Source organism: Marmota flaviventris, chromosome 9 (assembly GCF_047511675.1).
Source record: "Marmota flaviventris isolate mMarFla1 chromosome 9, mMarFla1.hap1, whole genome shotgun sequence".
Classification (NCBI taxonomy): Eukaryota; Metazoa; Chordata; class Mammalia; order Rodentia; family Sciuridae; genus Marmota; species Marmota flaviventris.
This window is the reverse complement of record NC_092506.1, coordinates 39,270,503-39,293,790: the sequence shown is the minus strand read 5'-3', so window position 1 is coordinate 39,293,790 and position 23,288 is coordinate 39,270,503. Positions and strand designations below refer to the sequence as shown.

The following is a 23,288-nucleotide window of genomic DNA, read 5'->3' as shown; positions in this document are numbered from 1 at the left end:
CTTTAGGGAAAAGACCGAGAAGGGGAATAGCTGGGTCAAATGAAATGCCACTTTTTTTTATCTATTCATCTATTGAAGGGCATCTGGGTTGGTTCCACAGTCTAGCTATTGTGAATTGTGCTTCTATGAACATTGATGTGGCAGTATCCCACATATAAAAGTAGCTCTTTTAAGGTCTTCAGGGAATAATCCAAGAAGGGCAATAGCTGGGTCAAATGGTGGTTCCATTCCCAGCTTTCCCAGGAATCTCCATACTGCTTTCCAAATTGGCTGCACCAATTTGCAGTCCCACCAGTAATGTACAAGCGTACCCTTTTCCCCACATCCTCGCAAGCATTTGTTGTTGTTTGACTTCATAATGGCTGCCAATCTTACTGGAGTGAGATAGTATCTTAGGGTGGTTTTGATTTGCATTTCTCTGACTGCTAGAGATGGTGAGCATTTTTTCATGTACTTGTTGATTGATTGTATGTCCTCCTCTGAGAAGTGTCTGTTCAGGTCCTTGGCCCATTTGTTGATTGGGTTGTTTGTTATCTTATTGTCTAATTTTTTGAGTTCTTTGTATACTCTGGATATTAGGGCTCTATCTGAAGTGTGAGGAGTAAAAATTTGTTCCCATGATGTAGGCTCCTTATTTACCTCTCTTATTGTTTCTCTTGCTGAGAAAAAAATCGTTTTAGTTTGAGTAAGTCCCATTTGTTGATTCTAGTTATTAACTATTGTGCTATGGGTGTCCTATTGAGGAATTTGGAGCCCGACCCCACAGTATGTAGATCGTAGCCAATTTTTTCTTCTATCAGACGCCATGTCTCTGATTTGATATCAAGCTCCTTGATCCATTTTGAGTTAACTTTTGTGCATGGTGAGAGAAAGGGATTCAGTTTCATTTTGTTGCATATGGATTTCCAGTTTTCCCAGCACCATTTGTTGAAGATGCTATCCTTCCTCCATTGCATGCTTTTAGCCCCTTTATCAAATATAAGATAGTTGTAACTTTATGGATTAGTCTCTGTGTCCTCTATTCTGTACCATTGATCCACCCGCCTGTTTTGGTACCAGTACCATGCTGTTTTTGTTACTGTTGCTCTGTAATATAGTTTGAAATCTGGTATCGCTATACCGCCTGATTCACACTTCCTGCTTAGAGTTGCTTTTGCTATTCTGGGTCTTTTGTTTTTCCATATGAATTTCATGATTGCTTTCTCTATTTCTACAAGAAATGCCATTGGGATTTTGATTGGCATTGCATTAAACCTATAGAGAACTTTTGGTAATATCGCCATTTTGATGATGTTAGTTCTGCCTATCCATGAACAGGGTATATTTTTCCATCTTCTAAGATCTTCTTCTATTTCTCTATTTAGGGTTCTGTAGTTTTCATTGTATAAATCTTCACCTCTTTTGTTAGGTTGATTCCCAAGTATTTTATTTTTTTTTGAGGATATTGTGAATGGGGTGTTTTTCCTCATTTCCGTTTCAGAAGTTTTGTCGCTGATATACAGAAATGCCTTTGATCTATGCGTGTTGATTTTATATCCTGCCACTTTGCTGAATTCATTTTCTTACATGTGGGCACAGATTCTAGCCAAACTGTAGTAACCTCCTCTTTGAAAATTAGTTGTGAAACCAAGACATTTCAGAGTGGTGCACACATACAGATGAAATGTCAAAATTCTTTTCTAAAGAGAGTTTTTGAAAAGAATACTCCTAATCTCATGTGAAATTTACATATTTTTATTCATTGGATACTTTTTGAGTGTATGCCAAAGGAAATTGACTGGAGTACCAAAAGAAGCAGGCAAAAATACTCAGGCAGTAAAGTAGATCTCTAGCACATGAAACCATGTGTTAAACTCCAATCAAGACAGTTTATATCCATCATTTTCTGAGACAGAATTAAAAAATAAAATAGAAAAGATTGTCTTTTGAACTGATAAGGAGATTGGTAATTTTCCTAGTCTTTTTTTTTCTGCAAATAATGTTGTCAATGTTCTTTTTTCTTCTTTCTTCTTTTTTTAAATTGTTTTATTTTTAGATATACATGATAGTACAGTGTATTTTGACATATTATACCTAAATGGATTATTGTTCTTTCAATTCATTAAACTGGATAAAGTGGAACCCTGAGAAAAATACCATATTTTTCATTCTTTGGATGATTGAAAATTTTAGAATTATTTTAATTTATTCATTTGTGCTATCAAGTCATGTCTAAGTGCCTCTTCAGGAATATTCTGATTAAATCATTTCAAATTAGGTGTCCTTAATGATTTTATCATGGCTCACAGGTCTTCTCATTTAATATATGTTTTATAATTTTTGACTTAGTATTTAAGTATGATGGAGTCTGAGATGTGAAGTGGAATAATATTAATTCTAAAATATTTCTAAACAGATAAGTAGACTCTAAATATTTAAAAGTGTAAAAGAATAGCAAATTGTTTGATAATGGAGAATATATTACACGTAAATACTTCGATTGAAAGATGGAGAGTACCGGACTGCATGAAATATGAGAACAAATTATATAATGAGTGTAAAAGACATACTTAATATATAAAGACCCACATCAGAGGAAAATAAAAATATAAAAATAGACATGCTCTGTAGACATGAGAAACAGTTGCCTTTTTTGTATCAGATAAATAAGGCATGATAAAAGAAATTTGGCAGAAATTAAGATGTGCTTTATATTAATGCTAGAGACAGCAACTCTTCACAATGATAAAACAGTTTTCAATTGTGTAAGTTCCCAATAAGACTGTCAAAGCATTTGATGCAATAATGGCAGACTTAAAAGACTGGATAAACCCCAAAACAAATTCTATATATTTAAATATCAGTGCCAATCATTATCTAGAAAGACATGATACAGAATGTCATCATCTTAAATATTGAAATTCTAAAAAACCAAGTTCCTAAAGTTTGAAGTCCCCCCAAATTATGATCTTGAATGATTAAATGATAAAATGTTGAAACCTTAGAAGTGAAAATCTAGAAAACCACATTTCACATTTCCTGTGTTAAAAAAAAAAAGAAAAGAAAAGGAAAGAAAGACTATATAATGGGGTAGAAAGACAAATTTTGAGAAAGGGATGAGTGCATTTTAATGATAGACAAAGTTTAAAAATGTTATATAGCTCACATACCTAGAATGCAGTTAAAACATTTTTTTAATGTGTCTGTGAGGATGTTACCAGAGCAATTTGTGTGTGTTTGAGTGGACTATGTGTGGAAGACACACCCTGTTTGTGTGCAGGAACCATCCCATTCCTGTACTGGAGATGTAGAGGTACAAGTTCAGTAAAGTCCTTTACAGATAGCTAATCCATTTTATTCCTTTTTTGACAAATTGACAGTACAAAATTGCATTATCATAATGTTGACTTTGAGGTTTAAGCATGGTTTATGTAGGTATAAATGTTGTTACAAAGTGAATGAGGATCTGTCTTTTTAACACATCTTAATTTGCAAAACATCCAGTTCCTCCAGGCGATAGCTCTTCCAGTGATTGCATATTTAGTGGTGACCCATTCCGGGTTTTGTTCAATCTCATCAAAAGAATGAGGTTGTCCCTCATACAATTTCAGATGACCGAAACTGCAAATCAAGTTGCACACAATTCAAACCATATTGTTATGCAGGTATACAGTTCAGTTTCTGACCTAATTTGTGAATGTGGTTCATCTGCTCATAACTGTTAGCATGCGTGCTGTTTATTGTGAAAAATATGTGTGTTATCATTTCCTATTACATTGTGTAAAATGGCCTGTGAGGTGTTTCACTCTGTTTCTATGTGTTTAAGAAATAAATATGTTTTACAAATGCGAATTAATTATCTATAAAGAACTTAAATTGTTTTTTGCCAGATAATATTTCTGGAACTTTTATAGTTTAGGATTTTTGAACTTTAAGGATTTTGATCTGCCAGGATTTCAACATTTGGTAATATTGTGTTTAGGATTGTGTCTTTCAGAATTATGGCACAAACATTTTCATAATAAAATACAATATAAACATAACATAACATAATGCTATTTTAAATCTATGACATTATATTTCTTGACCTATAATAATATTTTATACTGGCATTTTTTGCCTGTTTTAAAGATCTGATTTTCTACTTCCTTTTGTGTCTTACCGTCTTCAATGAATACTGAATTGTAAATATAACTTTTTTGAGTATCTGAACTTTATTTCATCTATGTTTAAATTTTATTTCACTGACTAGCACTTTTTTAACATTTATTTTTTAGGTGTAGATGGACACAATACAATGCCTTTATTTTTATGTAGTGATGAGGATCGAACCCAGGTCCTGCCCCTGTTAAGCAAGCAGTCTACTGCTGAGCCACAATCCCAGCCCTGAATAGCACTTTTTCAATGTGGTTATTTTGAACATTGTTTTTAAACTATGTAGGACTGATCTAAATGAGTTTTTGTTAATCCATTATAGTTATACATAATAGTGGGCTTCATTTTGATATAATCATGCATGTATTGAATATAATTTATTCCATTTGCATTCCCAGTACTTGCTCTTTCCCTCACTTTTCCCTGTCCCTGCTCCCTAAATTAATTTTAGCTCTATTTGTAAGTCAGTCCCTTCTGAGTTCTTTAGTTGTAAACACTTTAGTTGTTAAGTCTTTTGATTTTGACTGATTGGAAATTGAATGTTCATATAAGTGCTAATGATTTTTCACCTTGCAGTTCCTTCCTACTGGTTCTTGACTGTTGTTGTTGCAGATCACTTTATACAAATGCAATTTTCCATTCATATAAAGGAATAAGGGGACCCACTAAAAATCTGAAGCTCTTTTTCTACATTGATCCCAACACTCTGGTACATTGTCACACAAATTCTTCCTGACAAACTTCTTCTAATGTCAAACCCTTCTCGATATTTATCAAAACTTATGTATTCTTTCTGGCTTTTTCTTTTGCATTATAACTCATAAATTGCCTCTAGATAGAAAACCAGAGATCGAAAAGTTCTTTAACTTTTTTGCTTCTCTCTCTGGGACCATGATCTGACAGTTGTTGTCATGTCTGAAACATTTGCTTAGTATATTTGATCTGGTTGTGTACTTGTTCATGGCAAGAAGGAAGGTCTGTTGCCTAATGTTCCATAACGGCCCAAGAAGTTATTTGCTCAACTGATTTTTGTAAAAGGCTCTTAGATATGTCAGTACACAAAGAAAAGTCCCTTCACCAACTGGTGTTCAAGTACCTGGAAACCTGTGTTTAAAGGAGCAGGTTAACTTAATGAAAATTACACATAAGTGCACAATCAAAAACTAACAGTTCTAGGGAAATGTTTAAGTAAAATTCTTTTGGACTTTAAGGTGAGCAGATTTTTTAGATACAAAATGAAAACAAGACTCTTCAACTAAACCTAAGACTGATTCCTTTGAACCTTCTTATTAGACTGGGCCTTGTCTTTGGTCTGCCTAGTCCAGTTGTAGTAGGAATTCTGCTAAATCAATTTAGGGAGATCCCTCACCCATGATATTTGAGTGTAACCTAATTCTTCATCCCTACTCTTAATATTGTGCCTTCAGCAAGAATCCTGTGAAGTTTGTTTAGCAATATCCTCCTATCCAGGGCAGTGGCTCCTAGTGAAAAATTCCCATCCCTTGACTCTCCTAATTCTGTTTATTGACTGCATTCTCAGCTGTCTTTGCTGTATTAGGAGTCGAGTCCCATCTTTCCTTTTTATTTTAAAACTCTCGACACTTATTACAAAAATTCTGAAAAAAAATCTTCTTTTAACCATTGTAACATATGTTTAAAATTTTTTTCTTGAACATTATAAAAATAAAAAAACCAATGACCTAAATTCCAACAAAATATATTAGTGTGATTCTTTTTGCCTCCTTTATTAATACCTAACATCTGTTAATATTTATAATAATATTCCTCGAATTCTAGTGAAAGATAAATGCTCTAGTCAAAAATAACCCACTGTTAGAGAATTATAGAAAAACATTTTTTACCATAAATAGTATTATAATAAAGGCTCTAAGAATTTCACAGAAAATAAATCTGTTTAATTTTGTTCAACCCATATTGCCACAATATCAATACTTGATCATCTGGGTGGCACAGGGAAAACCTTGTAAATTCTGTAGGATGCTTAGCAATGCTTATGATTCTATAAATGTGGGAGACAAATATTCATTTTACTGAAAGAAAAACTGTTCCAAACCAATAAAGAATGATCTAGTGCTAGGTATACAGCTCAGTTGGTAGAGTGCTTGCCTTGCATAAACAAGGCCTTGGGTTCAATCCCCAGCACCACAAGGAAAAAAAAAAAAAGAACCATTTATTTTTAGAATTATATCATATAATCAGAGATAAATGATAAATAACATCTTGAAACTGGTGATTTATAGTCTATCATCTTTAAAATGCATATTTCTTTCTCAGGCAAATATCAATCTATATCATTTTTAAACAATTGAAATTAGTATGTATAATGATCTTCACTATTCAAATCAATATTCAGAATCTACTGCAGCATCCTCTTTTTCAGACACAGAGGGAGAAGAAAAATAAAGAAGAAAGGACAAATTAATCTTAAGTGAAGTTGCAAATTTTAAGTAGTATAGAGTACAGAGACCAATGTTTAAATACATTATTGCCGCCATTAATTTGTAGTCATTTCTCATATCTAATAAAGCCACTGAGGTGTGGGTTCTTTGTTTTGGTACATAAGTCATCCTACCATTTGTACTTATCTCAGTCCTAAAGAGATCTGGTTCTGCTCTACAATTGAAGCAACATTAGAGAGTTAGAATATAGCGGCATATAGCCTTTTATTGTCATATTTCTAAATGTAGGAATAATGTATATTAGATTCTCCTCACAAACCTTAATCTTATGCATCATTGTATAAGTACAGTTATTCCCCAAAGAATCTAACCTGAATGAATCAAGGTAATGCTCTCCTTGTTTATGTAAAATATTTCACAGTACTAAAATTCTAAATGAACTTTCCAGAATTCCAACAATTAACTACAGAGGAAAGTAAACAAACTTTCAAACAGGACATCTGTACTCTGTTAAAGCATAAAAGGGAATCAAAATAGGAAACAATGTTTGAAATCATATAAGAAATAAAATTGACCAAATTATGTGCATATACAAGTATGTCACAACAAATCCTACTATTTTATATAATCATATTGTACCATTAAAATAATAACTTAAAATTTTGAAAATTTAATGGAAAAAAACCCAAAATGATCACATGGGATTTATGGAGGAGATCTCTTAAATTTAATGTGCCCATTCATTTGTTTGTTCAGTCTACATTTGGTTTTGTACAATTTGCTCAAGCTACTCATCAAATTGAGCATCTTTAGAGTCATTATGTATTATGTAAAAAAAAAAGCATACTTTCCCATTTTATTACTTTACCCATTGGAGTCATTATGAGATCTAAATTCTGTGTGTTTTTTAAATTTCTTTTTTTTGTTGTTAGTTTGCCCATCTGGTCTTTGTTCCTCAGTTACTGGGGCAAAAGACAGAAAAATCTGTGTGTAAGAGACATAAATAAATATCTATAGTTGTAGGGCTGAGAATGTAGGTATCTTAGTTGTAGAGAAATTCCCTAGCATTCTCCTGACCCTGGATTTTATCCCCAGAACCAAAAAGGAAAATATATATATATATATATATATATATATATATATATATATATATATATAAAATATGTGTGTGTGTATATATATATGTATGTGTATATATATATATATTTATATATATACACAAATATATATATATACACAAATATATATATACACAAATATATATATTTGGATGATTAAGAAGTAGTATTAGAGAACATGTTTTTTTTTTTCCTATTAACCTGTACCAATTATGGGAGACTTAAATGGGTTAACAGATCTGTCTGTACTTACACTCAACAGAGAAAGCACACCTCTAAGGTGGGGTATAAAATGCTTCTGAAAGAGACCTTTAAAAGCAATGTCCAGAGATAAGGGATGTAGAGAAATCTAAAGCTATGACTGTCAGAGGGAATGAAGACTATGATAGCATATAAGATGACCAGAAGAGATGGCAGCAGGAATAAATGCCTGCACTTCAAATAGTGCTTTAAGAAACCATTGTGCATTACTGATTTGTAACTAATATTATTTTATAAAATCATAAACATAACTATAATAAAATAAAAATAAATGAGAGGCTAAGTAGTTTTACCTTTTTAAATGAATGTGTTAATGCTAGTACATAAAATTTTTGTTTAAATAAAAAGAACTCTATCTTACATTACAGATTTAATTCAGCTTTTTACAAATTCTATATATCACAAAGATCTAGCCTATGAACTAAATGTAATATTGTTGGTAAAACTAAGGAAATTCTTAGTATCTTATTACTTTTGAGCATAAAACCATGTTTCTTTCCTCAGAATAAAAGCTTGAAAAACAAACTTTTGTCAGGAAACAAGCTGTGTGGGATCCATGCAGAAGAGGTGAGTAAATTTTCTTCTAGCTTCAACTGGAGAAAAACAATATTCATGTCCAATATATTTTTTTTAATCTAGACAACCAGTATTTTTTTCCTAACACAAATCAAACTTTGGAATAGAATAATAAAACACATTTTAAACTTTTCTGTATCTTCAAATGTTTTAACATTTTACAGCTAAAGAAAAAACTAAAAGTTAGCTAAATGTTGTTTTCCATGGGGTGATATCCTAGATTCTTCCCTTAACTCTACTACCAGAACTTCCTTAATAGAAAATTCCTGGAAGTTAATCAATTTTCCTTTTTTTTTTTTGTATTGTCTACGTGAGTTCTACAAAGTTTTGTAATGATAATTAATTGTCAGAATGAAGATGCTGATAGTGATCATAAATCCATTCACTGGTTCTGTTTGCTGTGCAGCAAAATTGTCTCATTCATTTCTCAGGGAAGAAAATGTCATTCTGATTCATCCAGGCTTACCTAAAATAATTAACTTCTTTCACCTCTCATCTTCAGATCTTTCTATGATCCTGTGTTTAATGTAGGAATGTAGTTCATATTAAATAATTTTAATGTGAGCAATAAAATAGTAGTGATAGTATTGGAAGTGGTCTTTTATTCCTCAAGGTGAGGAGAAGGAATTCATTGTGTTAGTTGTATCCTGCAAGAAGCACACACAGAAAGGAGTAATTGTAGCAGAGATTTATTCCATGAAAAGCCTTTAATTGATAAGGAACAGGTATGAGAAACTTTTTCACACCACAATGAAGACCTAATACCTGTGCAAGAGTTGGGAAGGAAGGGTCTTAGGAAGAATAAGAGCAAAGGTTTACACATGCATGTTGAAAATTCGATTCATTTTCCATTCTTGTGTAGAAATAAGGCAGAGAGCTCTTCACACAGATCTACCATCTTCTAAACATGGAACCATAGCTACCATTCCTGGACCCAAAACACCTTTCCAGTCATTTTCTTTCTGAGAGAGAGAAGGGGAAGATTTCAGGTGGAACATAAGCACTGCTCTTTGGTACTCTAAGGAGGAAATTGTCCATCATCATATACCCTTTTTTCCAGAACTAGGTCACATGCCTAGCCAAGTTGAAGGGATGCTGAAAAATGTTATTAGAGTGGTCACATGCCTAGTCAAAATTTGGATTTCTTTTCTCTCCAAGGTGAGAATATACCTTCACAAACAAATAAACAAAAAGTCTTTATCTACACACAAACATTTAAAATTACATTTACAATAGATTATGTAATAAAAAGAACATTATCAAAATCCTAAATATAGCAATTTCTCAATTATCTAAAGTTTATACTTTTGATGACTTTAATTTTTCTAAATCTTCTTAACAATATAACCAATATGTCAGTTGTCCTTCGTATTGATTTACATTACAAAAGAGATATGCTGAACCAAAATTTATTGTTTCATAATTCATCATCAAATGCTCAGAACAGATTTGCTTAATTAATTCACTAAACGTTAATTCATTAAATATTAGAAAATTGCTAGACAGAAGAGAGGAGAGACCATAAGAACAGCTTTTGAAAGTTATTTTTATAACAAAGCTCAAGAAATCTCCCACGTTGTGGTTGCTAACTGAAGAAAAACACCATCTGAGTTTTGTTGTAGTTAATTAATGAATAATTGCAAAACAATAATTGATGTTTTAATAATGATTAAAATTTTTTTAAAAAAATATATATTGTCTTTATTCAGCATAAATATTCATTAAAAAATAGTAGCCCGAATGACATAATATGATTTCTTTCTGATACCTGAAAGAGCACCAACTTAGTAGAAGGCTAGAAAAGGAGTTGGGCACATCACCTACACAGGATGTAGTAACAAGCTCCCATTTCACATTGATACCTGTCAACACTAATTAGGAAAAAAGTATATTTTCGTAAGAGACTATCCAGCCTGGGTGTAAATGGGTTCTAGACACTAGACTGTGGCAAAAGGGGAAAAATGTCAATCAACTTTGCATTCAATTTGTGAAACCTAATAGAAATTATCTTTTACTGAAATGAGTAGCACAACATAATAGCCAGGAAATTAAGGATTATCTTAGAAAACTAATAAGGGACAGAGATGCTATGTCTAAAACATCATTATTTTGGGACACTAGTGAAAATTGGGGGATGGGCAAAGTTGAAGCAATTGTTAATTTTGAAGTAAATTTATTAATTTAAAGGGCTGGTGGCTCAAGAAAAACTTTAAATTCAGAATAAAATATTAGTAAATATAGACACATAATGACATCTTTTTATTTTCTTATGCCCCATGCACTTCAGTATTCCTATCATGAAAAAAAGAGTGAATTTTTATAGAAATGATAAAACATTAACAATCTTATAAGAAATTACAAATTTCTGTTGTTTCCTTGTTTAGAGTTGTAGTACAGAGTTGTTAATATGTCAAACTCTTAAAACTCTTTTCTTTCTTCTTTCCTTCCTTCCTTCTCAGTCTTTCCTTTGTTACTTCCTCTCTACCTCTCTCTGCCTGTATTATTCTAATTTTAGTATATGTTCTGAAGAAGCAAAAAATCAATTAGTATGTTTAATTATTATTATTTTTCTTCTTTTGACCATGATAAACTTGTGTGTGCGCATGTGCGTGTATGTGAGTGTGTGCATGTGTGTATGTGTGTGTGTGTGTGTGTTTCTCCTGAATAAAATATCAGGACCCCAAATCTAAGGTATAAAAATACAGTAAACTGAGGTCCTTACATTAAAATGTTGGAAACTAAATCTCTTCTGCAAATTTGGGAAAGCATGCTCATCATCTATGTCTTAGAACATAATTTAGTGTTGTAGTCAAATATATCTTCTTCCTAAGTATATTACCTCCAGTAATATTTGCTTCATGCCTTCTCCATTAGAAAAGTGGAAAATTTAAACATGCTCTTCAATTTAAATTTTGTTATACTTGATATGTAAAAATAAGTCATTTTATATAAACTGTGACAACTGAGGCATGCACATACACAAATATATTTAACATCTAAAATTATATTTTCAGCAATGCCTTGGTGACAGAAATTTTGTGTATTTGGTTAAAGAGTGGGGAAGAGCAATAAGTAAAATTCTTTAAGTAATATATTTTCTTAAAAATAAGACTTTTAAAAAATAGGCTCTGACTTTTCTCTTCCAATCTCAGATGTTGGAATGTTTGAGGCCCAAAGCAGAGTTTAAGTGTTCCTTTTTTATTTCCAAAGTAGTGGAGTTCTATTTTACTTCAATACAGATTTACTCTTGTGCAGTCTGAAAAAAACGTGTATCTACAAGCTTGGAAATATAAGTGAATTTAGGTACTAATCTATGTTTCTGCTTTTACAGTCAAAAAAGATCCAAGCCCAGCTAAAGGAACTTCGTTATGGGAAGAAGGATTTGTTATTTAAGGTGAGCATCTTTCTCTCTCCTCCAAGTTCCTAGCTCAATATCTAAACTTTCAAAACCGTTATTTAACTTAAACTTTATTTCTGTACTTGGTCAAGAACTAGAGTTGCAAGCTAAAGAACTGAAGATACTTCAATGTTCTTGCCCACTTAATGTAGATAAATGTAATTTCCTATGTTCATTTCTTATTAAATGAAGATGTTGTTACAAAGTATTTCCTTTTCAATCCCAGTTACTTTAATTCAATATGGGGAAATATTGTTTTTGCAAAATTGCTGTGAGCTAGAGCTCACATTAAGCAAAATCCAAAGAAGTTTTCCAGTGACCTAGACTCTTGACTTTCAGAAGTTCCTAAAGATACTAAGAGTCCTCATATTTCATTATGATTGCTTGGTTTTGGACTGATACTCTCATTACAAAACTACCTGGTCAAATCCTATGAATAACTAGGAATCTGACACAACCTATATATATAGTGGACTGGATAATGGTCTCACAGAGATATTCCAATCTTAATTCCCAGAATTGGTGAGTATTATGTTTCAGGCAAAAGACATTTTGTAGGCGTGACTAGGATAAGTTTCTTTTATATACAAAACTTAAATATTTGTTTTTAGTTGTTGATGGACCTTTATTTTATTTTGTACTTAAATATAAACATATTTGTTTATATGTGGTGCTGAGAATGGAACCCAATGCCTCACACATGCCAGGTAAGTACTCTATCATAGAGCCACAACCCCAGCCTCAAGTTAAGATTCTTGAGATGAAAAATTATCTTTATTATCTAGTTAAGCAGTAATTTAACTGTATGAGTTTTTATAAGAATGAGGCAAGAAAGGTAAAGAAAACATTTGTTCACAAAAGCAGTAGAAGTGAAGATAAGGAAAAAGAGTCTCCCTAGCCTCCAGAAAGGAGCTACAATGCTAACACCGGACTTTTATTCCAAAAACTTCATTTCAGACTCCTGATCTTGAAACTTATAGGACAACAAATTTGCGTTATTTTAAGCCACTAAGTTTGTGGTAATGTGTTATAGCAGCAAAGAAAAATGAATACAAATAGTTTCCTGTTCCCCTTTGAGCAGGGGTGATGGAAGTCAGATATTTTAAATATGCATTTGCACATCTGCCTTGCCAAATGAAAGGGAGTGATATAGCATTAGGCTTTTATGAGTAATAATGATAATTCATTATTACAATAAGTATAAATTAACTTATATGCAATATATTTTAAGCAAATTTTCACAATAATCATCTCAAACTAGAAAAGTTAGGTTTAAAATAAAAAGGAATAACTAGCTATTTTATTTAATAATTGAAAAAGTTAGCAATTTCTTTAATGAGAACAATGAGAAATGACTCATCTTTCTACTTTGGTATCTTTATTCTTGGCTCTGGATTTATAGAAATACTTTCTTGTTATGCCAAGCAATGTTTATTAAATACTTATCCCATGCAAACATAAATCTGGGCACAGATTGCCACTTCTTTGGCTTTATTTAGAGCAAGGTATTTCCTTGTACTCCAAGGAAATTGTGAATTAATTCCATTCATACTTAGTAACCTCACCTCCCAGCACCCTATTTGATAAAAAGATAGGATGAACTTGAAAGCCAGAGTATTTGCTTTCTCCCTTTAATTTTTCATGCTGAGACTGTGGAGCTCAGGTTAACTTAACTCTTCCATTCAGCCTGGACTTAGCTTTTTCGCTCAATTAAAAAAAAAAAAAAAAAAAAAACAGTTGAAATTTACAACAAAATTGTGTGTGTGTGTGTGTGTGTGTGTCGTCATCATTTCCAAAGAAATATAAAATTCTCTGTGAGTTAGTTTAACTGCACAAAGTTAGAAGTGTTTTAAAACAAGTCTAGTTTCCTTAGCACTCATGAGCTGTAGGTGTTAGGCTGAGAGACTTTTGCAAAAATAATAGATCATATGAGGATTTTGAATCTTTTGAATTATATTTCTTAAATTAAGAGTTTTGGAAGAGTTGGGAGAAGAGAATAAGAATATCCTATAATGTTCTGTGATTTTCTTTTTTGTTATAAGCCAGTTGAAAGTAGTTCGTAATTTACCAACTTTCAGAAGTTACTCAAATCAAAGTTTGCTGAAAAAACTATGTGAAAACTGAAACATGATTTGTAATCTTTGTTATTTTGTGCCACTTTAGGAGCAATGCAAATATACAAAATTGGGAGAACTGTGTGTTATTGGAAAACAAAGCTGTTAACCTGCTCAAAAGCTATTTCATAGCAGGATTTTTGAAAAGTCTAATAAAAAGTCTGAAAGCATGACAAATTTATAGTTTTCTCAGTAACTTAACAATGACAAGAAGACTGCAGTTTGTCTTTATTCCACCTTTTCATATCACTACCCTCAACTTGATTTGCTCTAAGCTCTGCTTCCTCATTGTTTCACGATGGTTGCTGGCGATGTGTAAGAGGTATCCTCATCCAAATGTGCTGAGAGGAGAAAAGGGAGGTGCATGTCTTTCAAGGTTATTATTTTCATAAAGAAGATGAATTTTAGAGAGATCTCCACACACTTGATCAATGCAAAATAAAACCTTAATATTTTCAGATTATGTTAAGAAAATATGTTTCTTTTTGGCATAAAATGAAAGGAAGGGAATTGTTGATCAGGAGGCAATGCACAGCTTCTGCAGGAAGCAACCTACTAGCTTCTGCTGTAATGAGCATTACACATCCACTTATCATGAGGACAGCAAACTTATCTGATTTGCTTAATGCAATATCAATTAGTTTATTAACTATTGAATAAAAACACTAAATAATAAACAAGTCAGGGAATTAGATCACAGAAACTCATGTATGTGGCACTAAGCAGTAGGTTCCCACAGAAATTCACTCATGTACCTTTGAAAATGAGTTTACAAATTTTCTTTGATGATACTTTGCTGATATCTGAGATGATAACTTGAAGATTCTATTTCAAGTGATTTCCCCATAGATTCTGTTCAATTTTGGATTGAATTGATGTTTTTTGATAAATGCAGAGACTGAAGGAGCAGCACTTGCTGATGGATCTTAGAAATTTAATGCTAAAAACAATGGTATGTACTGACAATTCCAAGGCACCATGATAAATTCAGTGTTCTTATTAAAGCCTGGAAACTGTCTTTGGCTTTGGGAAGTCGGCCAGCTACAGAAAGTACTCTCTACTGAAGAAGGAGGTGACAACTCACTCATTGCTAGTACTTGAGTTACCTTGAATCCTTCATCATAACATTTGCAGAAGACATTTCTATAATATCTATGCTCCGTTTCTCCATTTTCTGGTCATATATATATATATATATATATATATATATATATATATATATATATATAAAGATATTAAGTATTATAGATATTTACTTTCAAGAGGGTTATTTGCTCATTGAAGAGAAGTTTCAAAATATAATGCTATAAGCAAATACTTCAAATACCATCACTCACAACATGCACAAACAATATTTTGACATATGTCATATTTTTATCTAGTTTTTTTGTAAAATGCATAATTAGAACCATGTGATACACATATAAAATTATAATTAAAACACAATTTTAAAACATAAAGAGATCTTTTTGTTTTAAATGCATAATCTTCTGTAAGAAATGCCAAAGTGAATCAACCATTCCCTTAAATGTGCATGAATGTGTATATGTGTATACATATGTATATGAGTGATAAGATTTTAATTTACATTGTGATAACAATGCCTTCTTCTTTTAATTTTGTCATTTTTAATAAGAACCTTATTATTTGTAATAATAAGATAAATCAATAACTTATACTGGTTACTTTTAAGAAAATGAAAACAATTTATATTTTCATCAGTTCATTTTTATCAGTTCAATAAGATGAAGTTGAGTTTAAGACTTATTTTTTCACTGGGCATTCTCTTTAATGAAACACAACCAAATAAGTAGGTATGTATGTAATTATAAAAATTAACAAATACAATACAGCAATTACAAACTGTCGTTTTGAGAGATTATAAAATGAATGTTATCGTTTTAGTTTATTATACAATTCATAATTCTGCAGTTGAATATACACTTTAGAATTTTAGTCACTTGATTTCTGTTTCTAATTTTTATTTAACTTATTTTGGTAAAATTGAGTCAATTTTCACAAATTTTTGGTCACAAAAATTTAAACTATCAACTACTATGTTGAATAAAGGCATAATAAACTAATATTTATGACAACATATTCAAAAGGAGAAATGTTCGAACATATTTGGAAATTAACTCTGAACTTCATTTCATCTTCCATAAGCTTATAATTAATTACAGCCTGACTGGGATGGTCTTCGAACATAAATTTTGGACATGATTTTCATTTTATGAGGACTGACGTTTTTACACAATTGCCAAGTGTTTGGTGCAACATGTCAGACTGCTCCCATTTGGGCTTTTAAAATAAGAAGTGTAATATCAATATCAATCAACCTTCACTTAATGTTACATTTATACATATTATAATTATGTTACATTTGTTTATTTACATATATTTACATATACATATATATTTATATATATATATATATACATTTCTGTATACACTTATTATGTATTACACATTCATAAATAAAATTAGAAGTGCAATATCACTTCATTTAATATTACATTTATATATTTTGTATTACATTTATATATTGTTTATACATACATTTATTGTACATACTGTATATATTTGTATTATTCATTATAAATATAATAAATGATATGTAGGTGTTAAACATGCCCAAATTACATGATTTCAAAAATCCCCAAAGTTTTATTTGTCTCATCTACATGCATAATCTCAAATCAATAGAACTAGAAAATTTCTGATATTATAAAAAGCTGACATATATTAAGCAATACCTATGCATTTCCTATTTGCTATGTGCTTTATATGCATTATCCCATTTGCTCCTCCAGACAACTTAGAAATATCTGAGATATGGGATGTGTGTACATATGCATAAACATGTATACATAATGTGTGTTTCTGTGTGTTTAAAATAAGGCCTGAGAAATTATTTACTCAAGGTAATTAAAGTAGTGTTTTATTAACAACCATTTCAAATCTATCAGGCAAAGTCTGGGGTTATATTGAATCCTTCCCCTGCTCCTCTGTTTGCTCCATCATGTTTCCTTATTTTTTACTGATGGCTTGCTGACCATGGTTATTCTGTTCACTTTCTTCACTCCAAATTTTTGTTGTTCTTTCTAATGTAGTTGCAACACATGCCTATGAACTCTTTATCTATGTTTTGACTTTTGGTTTCAGATGGAAAGCCTTTTGGGCCAAAATTGTCAATCTTTCTCCCCATATTCCAACTTTTGGGGATTTTCAATGCGTTCTGTTTCACAAAACAAAAACAAGACAAAATTAAAAGAAAGACAATTATATATTAAATGTGCTATGCAATGATAATTTTGTGATTATACCTGTTATTTATTGAACAAACTTTGATGATAGATGTGTTCCTAGGCATTTGAAATAGTGATTTAAATTACTTTTTAAATAAGTAATTAATTAATTAAATTTATATATTTAATTGAAATTTAATGTAAGATACAATTGCATTTATAGAGGCAGAATGATATACATATATATATATATATATATATATATATATATATTATATATTTATATATTTTATATATATATATATATATATATATATATATATATATATATATTTTCCCTCTCCATCATAAGAGGATCTTAGCTGAAATTGAATAATAAAAAGCAAGTAAACAAGAGAAAAGCATAAAAAATATATTTAATCAAACTATTACATGACACAGGATCTTTCCAAAATAAAGACCAAAGACATTCCGAAACTGTTTTTTTTTTTTGTTTGTTTGTTTGTTTATTTTTGCTTATATTTGATGAAGAATGGTGAACCAAGTACAAATGTGATTGGACAAAAAAGTATGATGTAGTAGCTATCGACTGCAGGGGTGGATACCCAGAAATGTCTGTCTGTTCATATTATCCTTGGTCTTTCTGTATAGCATCCCCTGCTCCTCAAGATGAGGTCAGATTCCTCTGGTATGAGAATCTTACAACCTACTATTAGGAAAAGTAGGTCAGAGAATTTCTTTATAAGCAGCTCTTCCAAAGAAAGGCAGAGGAAGGTTAGAGTGTCATTTCTAAGTGTTATGGATGTCTTTGGGGACCAAAGGTTCTGGTTTCTATGACTCACCTTGCAGAAGAGAAGTGGGCAGATGTTCAGAGAGAGAACTTCTGAGTCTCTTCCAAAGCCTTTCACTTCAAAGTACTCAGCAAGCCAAAATGCCATTCTTTGAGGTAGCATTTTTTGACTCACATTTTATACTTTATCCTTTTCTATGATGTATATTATTTCATCCAATCCTTACCACAACTCCTATGAGAGAGAGAGGAAGAGTTTTGCATTCCATTATACAATGAAAGAATTGCAACCTAGAGAAGTTTGATCCTTACTCATAACCACCAAAATATTTAGGAGTAAAACAAATTTACTAAGTAATAGAAACTATCACCTTGTATTTATTTATTTATTTATTTATTTATTTATTTATTATGAAAAATAACTTGTTGGGATAAATGGATCTAGTGTATTTGGCAGGGTTTTATAGTTTTATTGTGGTAGCTGTTCCTATAATATATATGCATATTTAATCATATCAAATGCTGATATTTATTCTAAAATCTATAACTATAGAAGAGATCCATTCCTTCTGAAACTCAGACATCAAAATTGCATGTGTCATCATCGCTATTTCCTCTGAAAACTAGACATATTATATTTCATAGCCCCACTGTCAGCTATTTCCAGAGAATGTTCCACATATTTCCAAGACTGGATACCAGTGAATGTCAAAAGTATATCATCATTCCAGTTATTTATAAAGCATTTTCTGAAACTATTGTACCTGAATTTTTAAAGTCTTGTGCAATTTTAGTGCATCTGTCTCTCATTAATTTATACTTATTCCATCCATATATTAAACCAAATTTATAAATGAGCTGAAGAATTTTCAGTGCCATTCATTGTTACTTGTCAAATTATCACCACTTAAATGAAGTAAGGTTCTAAATTGTAGGCACCTTGTAAAAGAGGTTTGAGTAGTTACTTGTTTTATTGTTTTACTTTCTTGCATGAATCCACAAGCTTTAAGGTTTTCAGAACACATTCATTTGAGCCTCAAACGAGTTCTATGATGAGTTGGATAGTCAACTTGATCTTCTTTACGATGGATCAGAGAATCAAGACCGAGAGCAGTTTTAATAGCCACCTGAAATTATGGGGCAACTGAGTGGAAGGGTTTTGTCTTTCTCAATGTCATTTGATGCCAAGTGATATTTCTACTTTGTATCTTAAGATGATTTATATATTACGTATTTTTAGGAATATTTTTTAATGCAACCTAAGTCTAAAGGTCAGACATGAATAGCTAGAATTACAAGTTTGGTAACATGAAAGAAAATAATTTAGTTGGTAACTAAAACTCACTGTACTTTATTAAAAATAAGTGTCTTCAGTATAAAAATATGATGCCTTCAGTTTAGAATTGACAATTGCTTGAAATAGAGGTGTCTTTTCTAAGACTCCTTATTTTTGTGATCCTCTCTTAATAGTCTTAGAGAATGTTAACAGCATATTCTGTGGGTAAGAATCATGAAAGAGTTCACTGCCAGAGACAACCCAGGTTTTCAGCCTTATTACTTCCATGCTTAAAGTACAAAAGCTTAGTAGCCTCACTTATTTTTAATTACTCACTAAAACTGTAATAGAGATGAAATTTTTAAAAGGTCACACTTATTTCTTATTAGAAGTCATGGAAAGCTAAAATTAAATGAATACTGAATTTGTTTCTCCATAAGCTTTGGGAATTTTCAAACATTAAGAATCAATTTTATTATAAAGTTTAGTGTAACATTTTTTAAAGAAATTTTGGTTGAAGAAACCAAGTCCAGATATTTAAAGTTACTTATCTATGATTTGACAAATTCTGTGGAAGTCTCTTGACTTTATATTCATTTCTTTGAGCAAAAGTATCTACTCTACATGTAGTACATATCCAGCACTGAGCAATGTATTTTTTATGGCCAAGATGCTTTCTTGCTTTAGTAAGAGGTTTGGAGTCAATAGATAATGCATTTCAAGAAGACATTGACTGTTTGAAACTTGTCCAAAATTTTCATAGGTTTGCATATATCGTATTTCTTAGAAATTTATAAAATTTATCAGGTTATTGCTGGTGCATATTGATCTAAACGTTAATACTTTAAAAATTATTGCTTTGTATGTTAATGCTTACCTTCTTCATTCTAAGAATTCACAGGGAAAAGTTGGAGGAAGTTTCTCTGGCTGTCATTAGTCATAATCCATGCTTGTTCCCAGTTTTGTCTTCTCTTTTTTGTTCTGTTCATTTATTCTAAAATTGAGGGATATATATATATATATATATATATATATACACATACACATATATACACACATATACACACACATATACATACACACATATACATACACGCATAATTTTATAACATATATATATATACATACACATAGTTTTAAAACATATATATATATATATATATATATATATATATATATATATATACACATACATATATATGTATGGGTATGTGTGCGTGTATATATATATGCCAGGCTTGTGGTAGTAGTAGTAATAATTTAAAGAAAACATTTACAACTTTAAATAATCTAGGTAGCCTAGCATACTCCAGGTTCTAGGTTTGATCTCCAGTTCCATTAAAATGTATATAAATTTTAACCTTTCATATTTTAAATTGGGTTGTTATAAACCACATTTTAAACTAATCCAGGATTTAAAAAAAGGTGTATCACAGAATAGAACAAAACATTAAAAATGGAGTGGCAGAACTTGTAGATCCATTTGAAAATATAAATACATCTGTGTGTTCTTCATGTCCTTCCCTGTACCTGTTCCAAACCTTGCTAAAGGGTCATAGTACATTTTTTCCCACCAAGTTTGGATTTAACCTCAAATTCTCATTCTAAGATTTGAAACAGTTTCTTATAAGACATTTAGAGTCAGTATTCAAGATGACACCCATTTCCTCCTTTGAGTGAATTAGTAATACTTTGCTTAGTAGCCTCTTAAAATCTCTAAGAAGCTCTAAAAAGCTGTTTTCAATATTCACTCACTACTTTTCTAACACTATAGTAAACAATATTTGCTATATTTTCAAAGACTTGATAGAAAAGTGGAATATAAACTAAAGAATTGCCACAGTCTGGCAGGGCACAAAATAACCGAGCTGCCACGAGGCACACGTAGGTTCAAAATAGGAACTCCTTTATCCCCCACACCGCGCACATCTCCCATGTGGCCCTTCCAGGAACCACCAACCGGAAATCCCTCCTCCGGCACTTCCCCAACCAATGCGAACTCTCCAGGAATCCCCGCAAGAACTCCAAAGTAGCATGAGAAACTAGCAGGCCAAGGCGGACAGCAGGGGTCTAATATACAATTGAATACACAGCTTAACATAACCATCATCATCTCAATGGCTTGCTGGTCACCTCTCAACCACTCCCTTCTGGCACAAATGCCATGCTTCATTCAGACTCAGCTGGGCTGTGGCTCTCAGCATCTCCCCCCTTCTGTTTAATTAAACATCAAGCATGTGGTTAAGAGACCCTGCCTGTCTTAGGTTTTCCAATTCTACATTTGGTCCTTACCTGTCATCGGATGAGCTGACCTCAAGGCGTCAGCCTCCTGTCTTAGGTTGGCACCATTGCAATTGGATCATACCCGTCATTTACTACTGGTTCAGCATACAGCCATACTTGTGGATAGGCCTTTGCACCAGTGGGGGGGTGAGCTTCTTTGCCTCACCTCTGTTGGTCCCCAAATTTGGCCTTGGTGCCAGTGGGGATGTGAGGTTCTTTGCCTCACTTCTGTTGGCCCCCAAATTTGGCCTTGGTGCCAGTGGGGGTGTGAGGTTCTTTGCCTCACCTCTGTTGGCCCCCAAATTTTAGCTGAATGACCATCCCAAACAGAAGAGAGGAGGATACAGAAATGCCATGACACCAAGCCAATTGAGGGCTCCTTTGGAAAAATTGTACCACCCGTGACACCATCAGCAAAGATACTTCAGCACTACCACAATTCGTTGCACCAACAGATAGTTCACAATGCATAAAAGTGATACATAGTCCAGACAAGTTCTGCAAGCAGTTCAAAGCAGAAGAATCTATTAATATCTTCATTTCCTCCCAAAGTAAATCGACTCCTTGATTGAGCATCACTTGTTGAGTTACATTATTCATTGATGCATCAGTTTATACAGTTTGTTGTGATAGCTATCGCAGAAGCTGTAGTTTGGTTTTATCTTTGTCTTCACCTGCATTGGGATGAAGATAGGAATTCTGGCAATGAAGGCTAAGAAAAAAATTATGTAACATTCCAGAAGCCACTAAAAGAAAGCAATTTTCTAAACCATTTAGTATCCTGAATAGAATTAGATATAATGAAAAGGAAAGTGAAAGTAAACAAACAGATCTGTTAACCTCATTTTTTGTTCACATATTAAAACAATCCTCAACAGCTGTTTACCCTATTTAAATTAAACCATTTAAGTCATGTGAATAAAAAAATATATATTTGGATCCATTTCTTCATGAGCACTCCTCATATGTGATATATGGACATACACACATACAGGCATACAACACAAAACACAAGTGTGCACACATAACATACAACACATAAGACAATAGTAAAGGCCTTGTAGCTTTACACAGGTGAAATCTCCATTGCAATGTTTAAAAACTTCACAGTCAAAAAACAGAACTGATCAGAAAAACATTAACCTAGGTCTGTATGAGCTCAAAAAAAATAAAATAGAATTTCATGATGTGGGAAAAGGCAATAATAAAATAGATACTGAAAAAGGCATCCTGGTTACCACCTGGGTTTGACTCTTCTTTGGATATCCCATCCTTTTTCCTGTAACTTGCATAATGGGTCTGAAGGTATTCCCAAAAGCAAGCCCCAAGGTTTTTTACATTTGAAATAGGCTTTAATGGTGTTCATTATTCATTTGCCTCTAGGTGTGGGAGAACCACTGTTGCAGATGTAAGGATATCAGCTGTTATGGATTTGAGCCAAGTCATCTTCTTTTTGTTCTGTAGAAATCACTTTAGTTAGTCTCTCTGGAATCCAAATTGGCTGCTGTTCTCTCTGTGGAAACACAAAAACAGAACCCCAACTCCAGATAATCACTGGGTCAGGACCTTTCCATTGTCCTGTTAAAATATCCTTCCAAAGTACCTTAGGCTTATGTACATTTTTTGGTACATATGCCTTTCCACAGTACTAAGCCCTGATGAATCCAAATT

At 32.1% G+C, this 23,288-nt stretch overlaps 1 protein-coding gene across 1 annotated transcript in view; it reads left to right on the top strand.

The window, feature by feature from the left end:
• Luzp2 (leucine zipper protein 2) overlaps positions 1 to 23,288 on the top strand; it is a 286,032-nt gene that overhangs the window by 126,552 nt on the left and 136,192 nt on the right. Inside the window, exons 4-5 of the mRNA XM_027936693.2 lie at positions 8,438 to 8,500; positions 11,841 to 11,903. Coding sequence (XP_027792494.2) covers positions 8,438 to 8,500; positions 11,841 to 11,903 — 126 coding nt within the window. The remainder of the gene's footprint in view (positions 1 to 8,437; positions 8,501 to 11,840; positions 11,904 to 23,288) is intronic.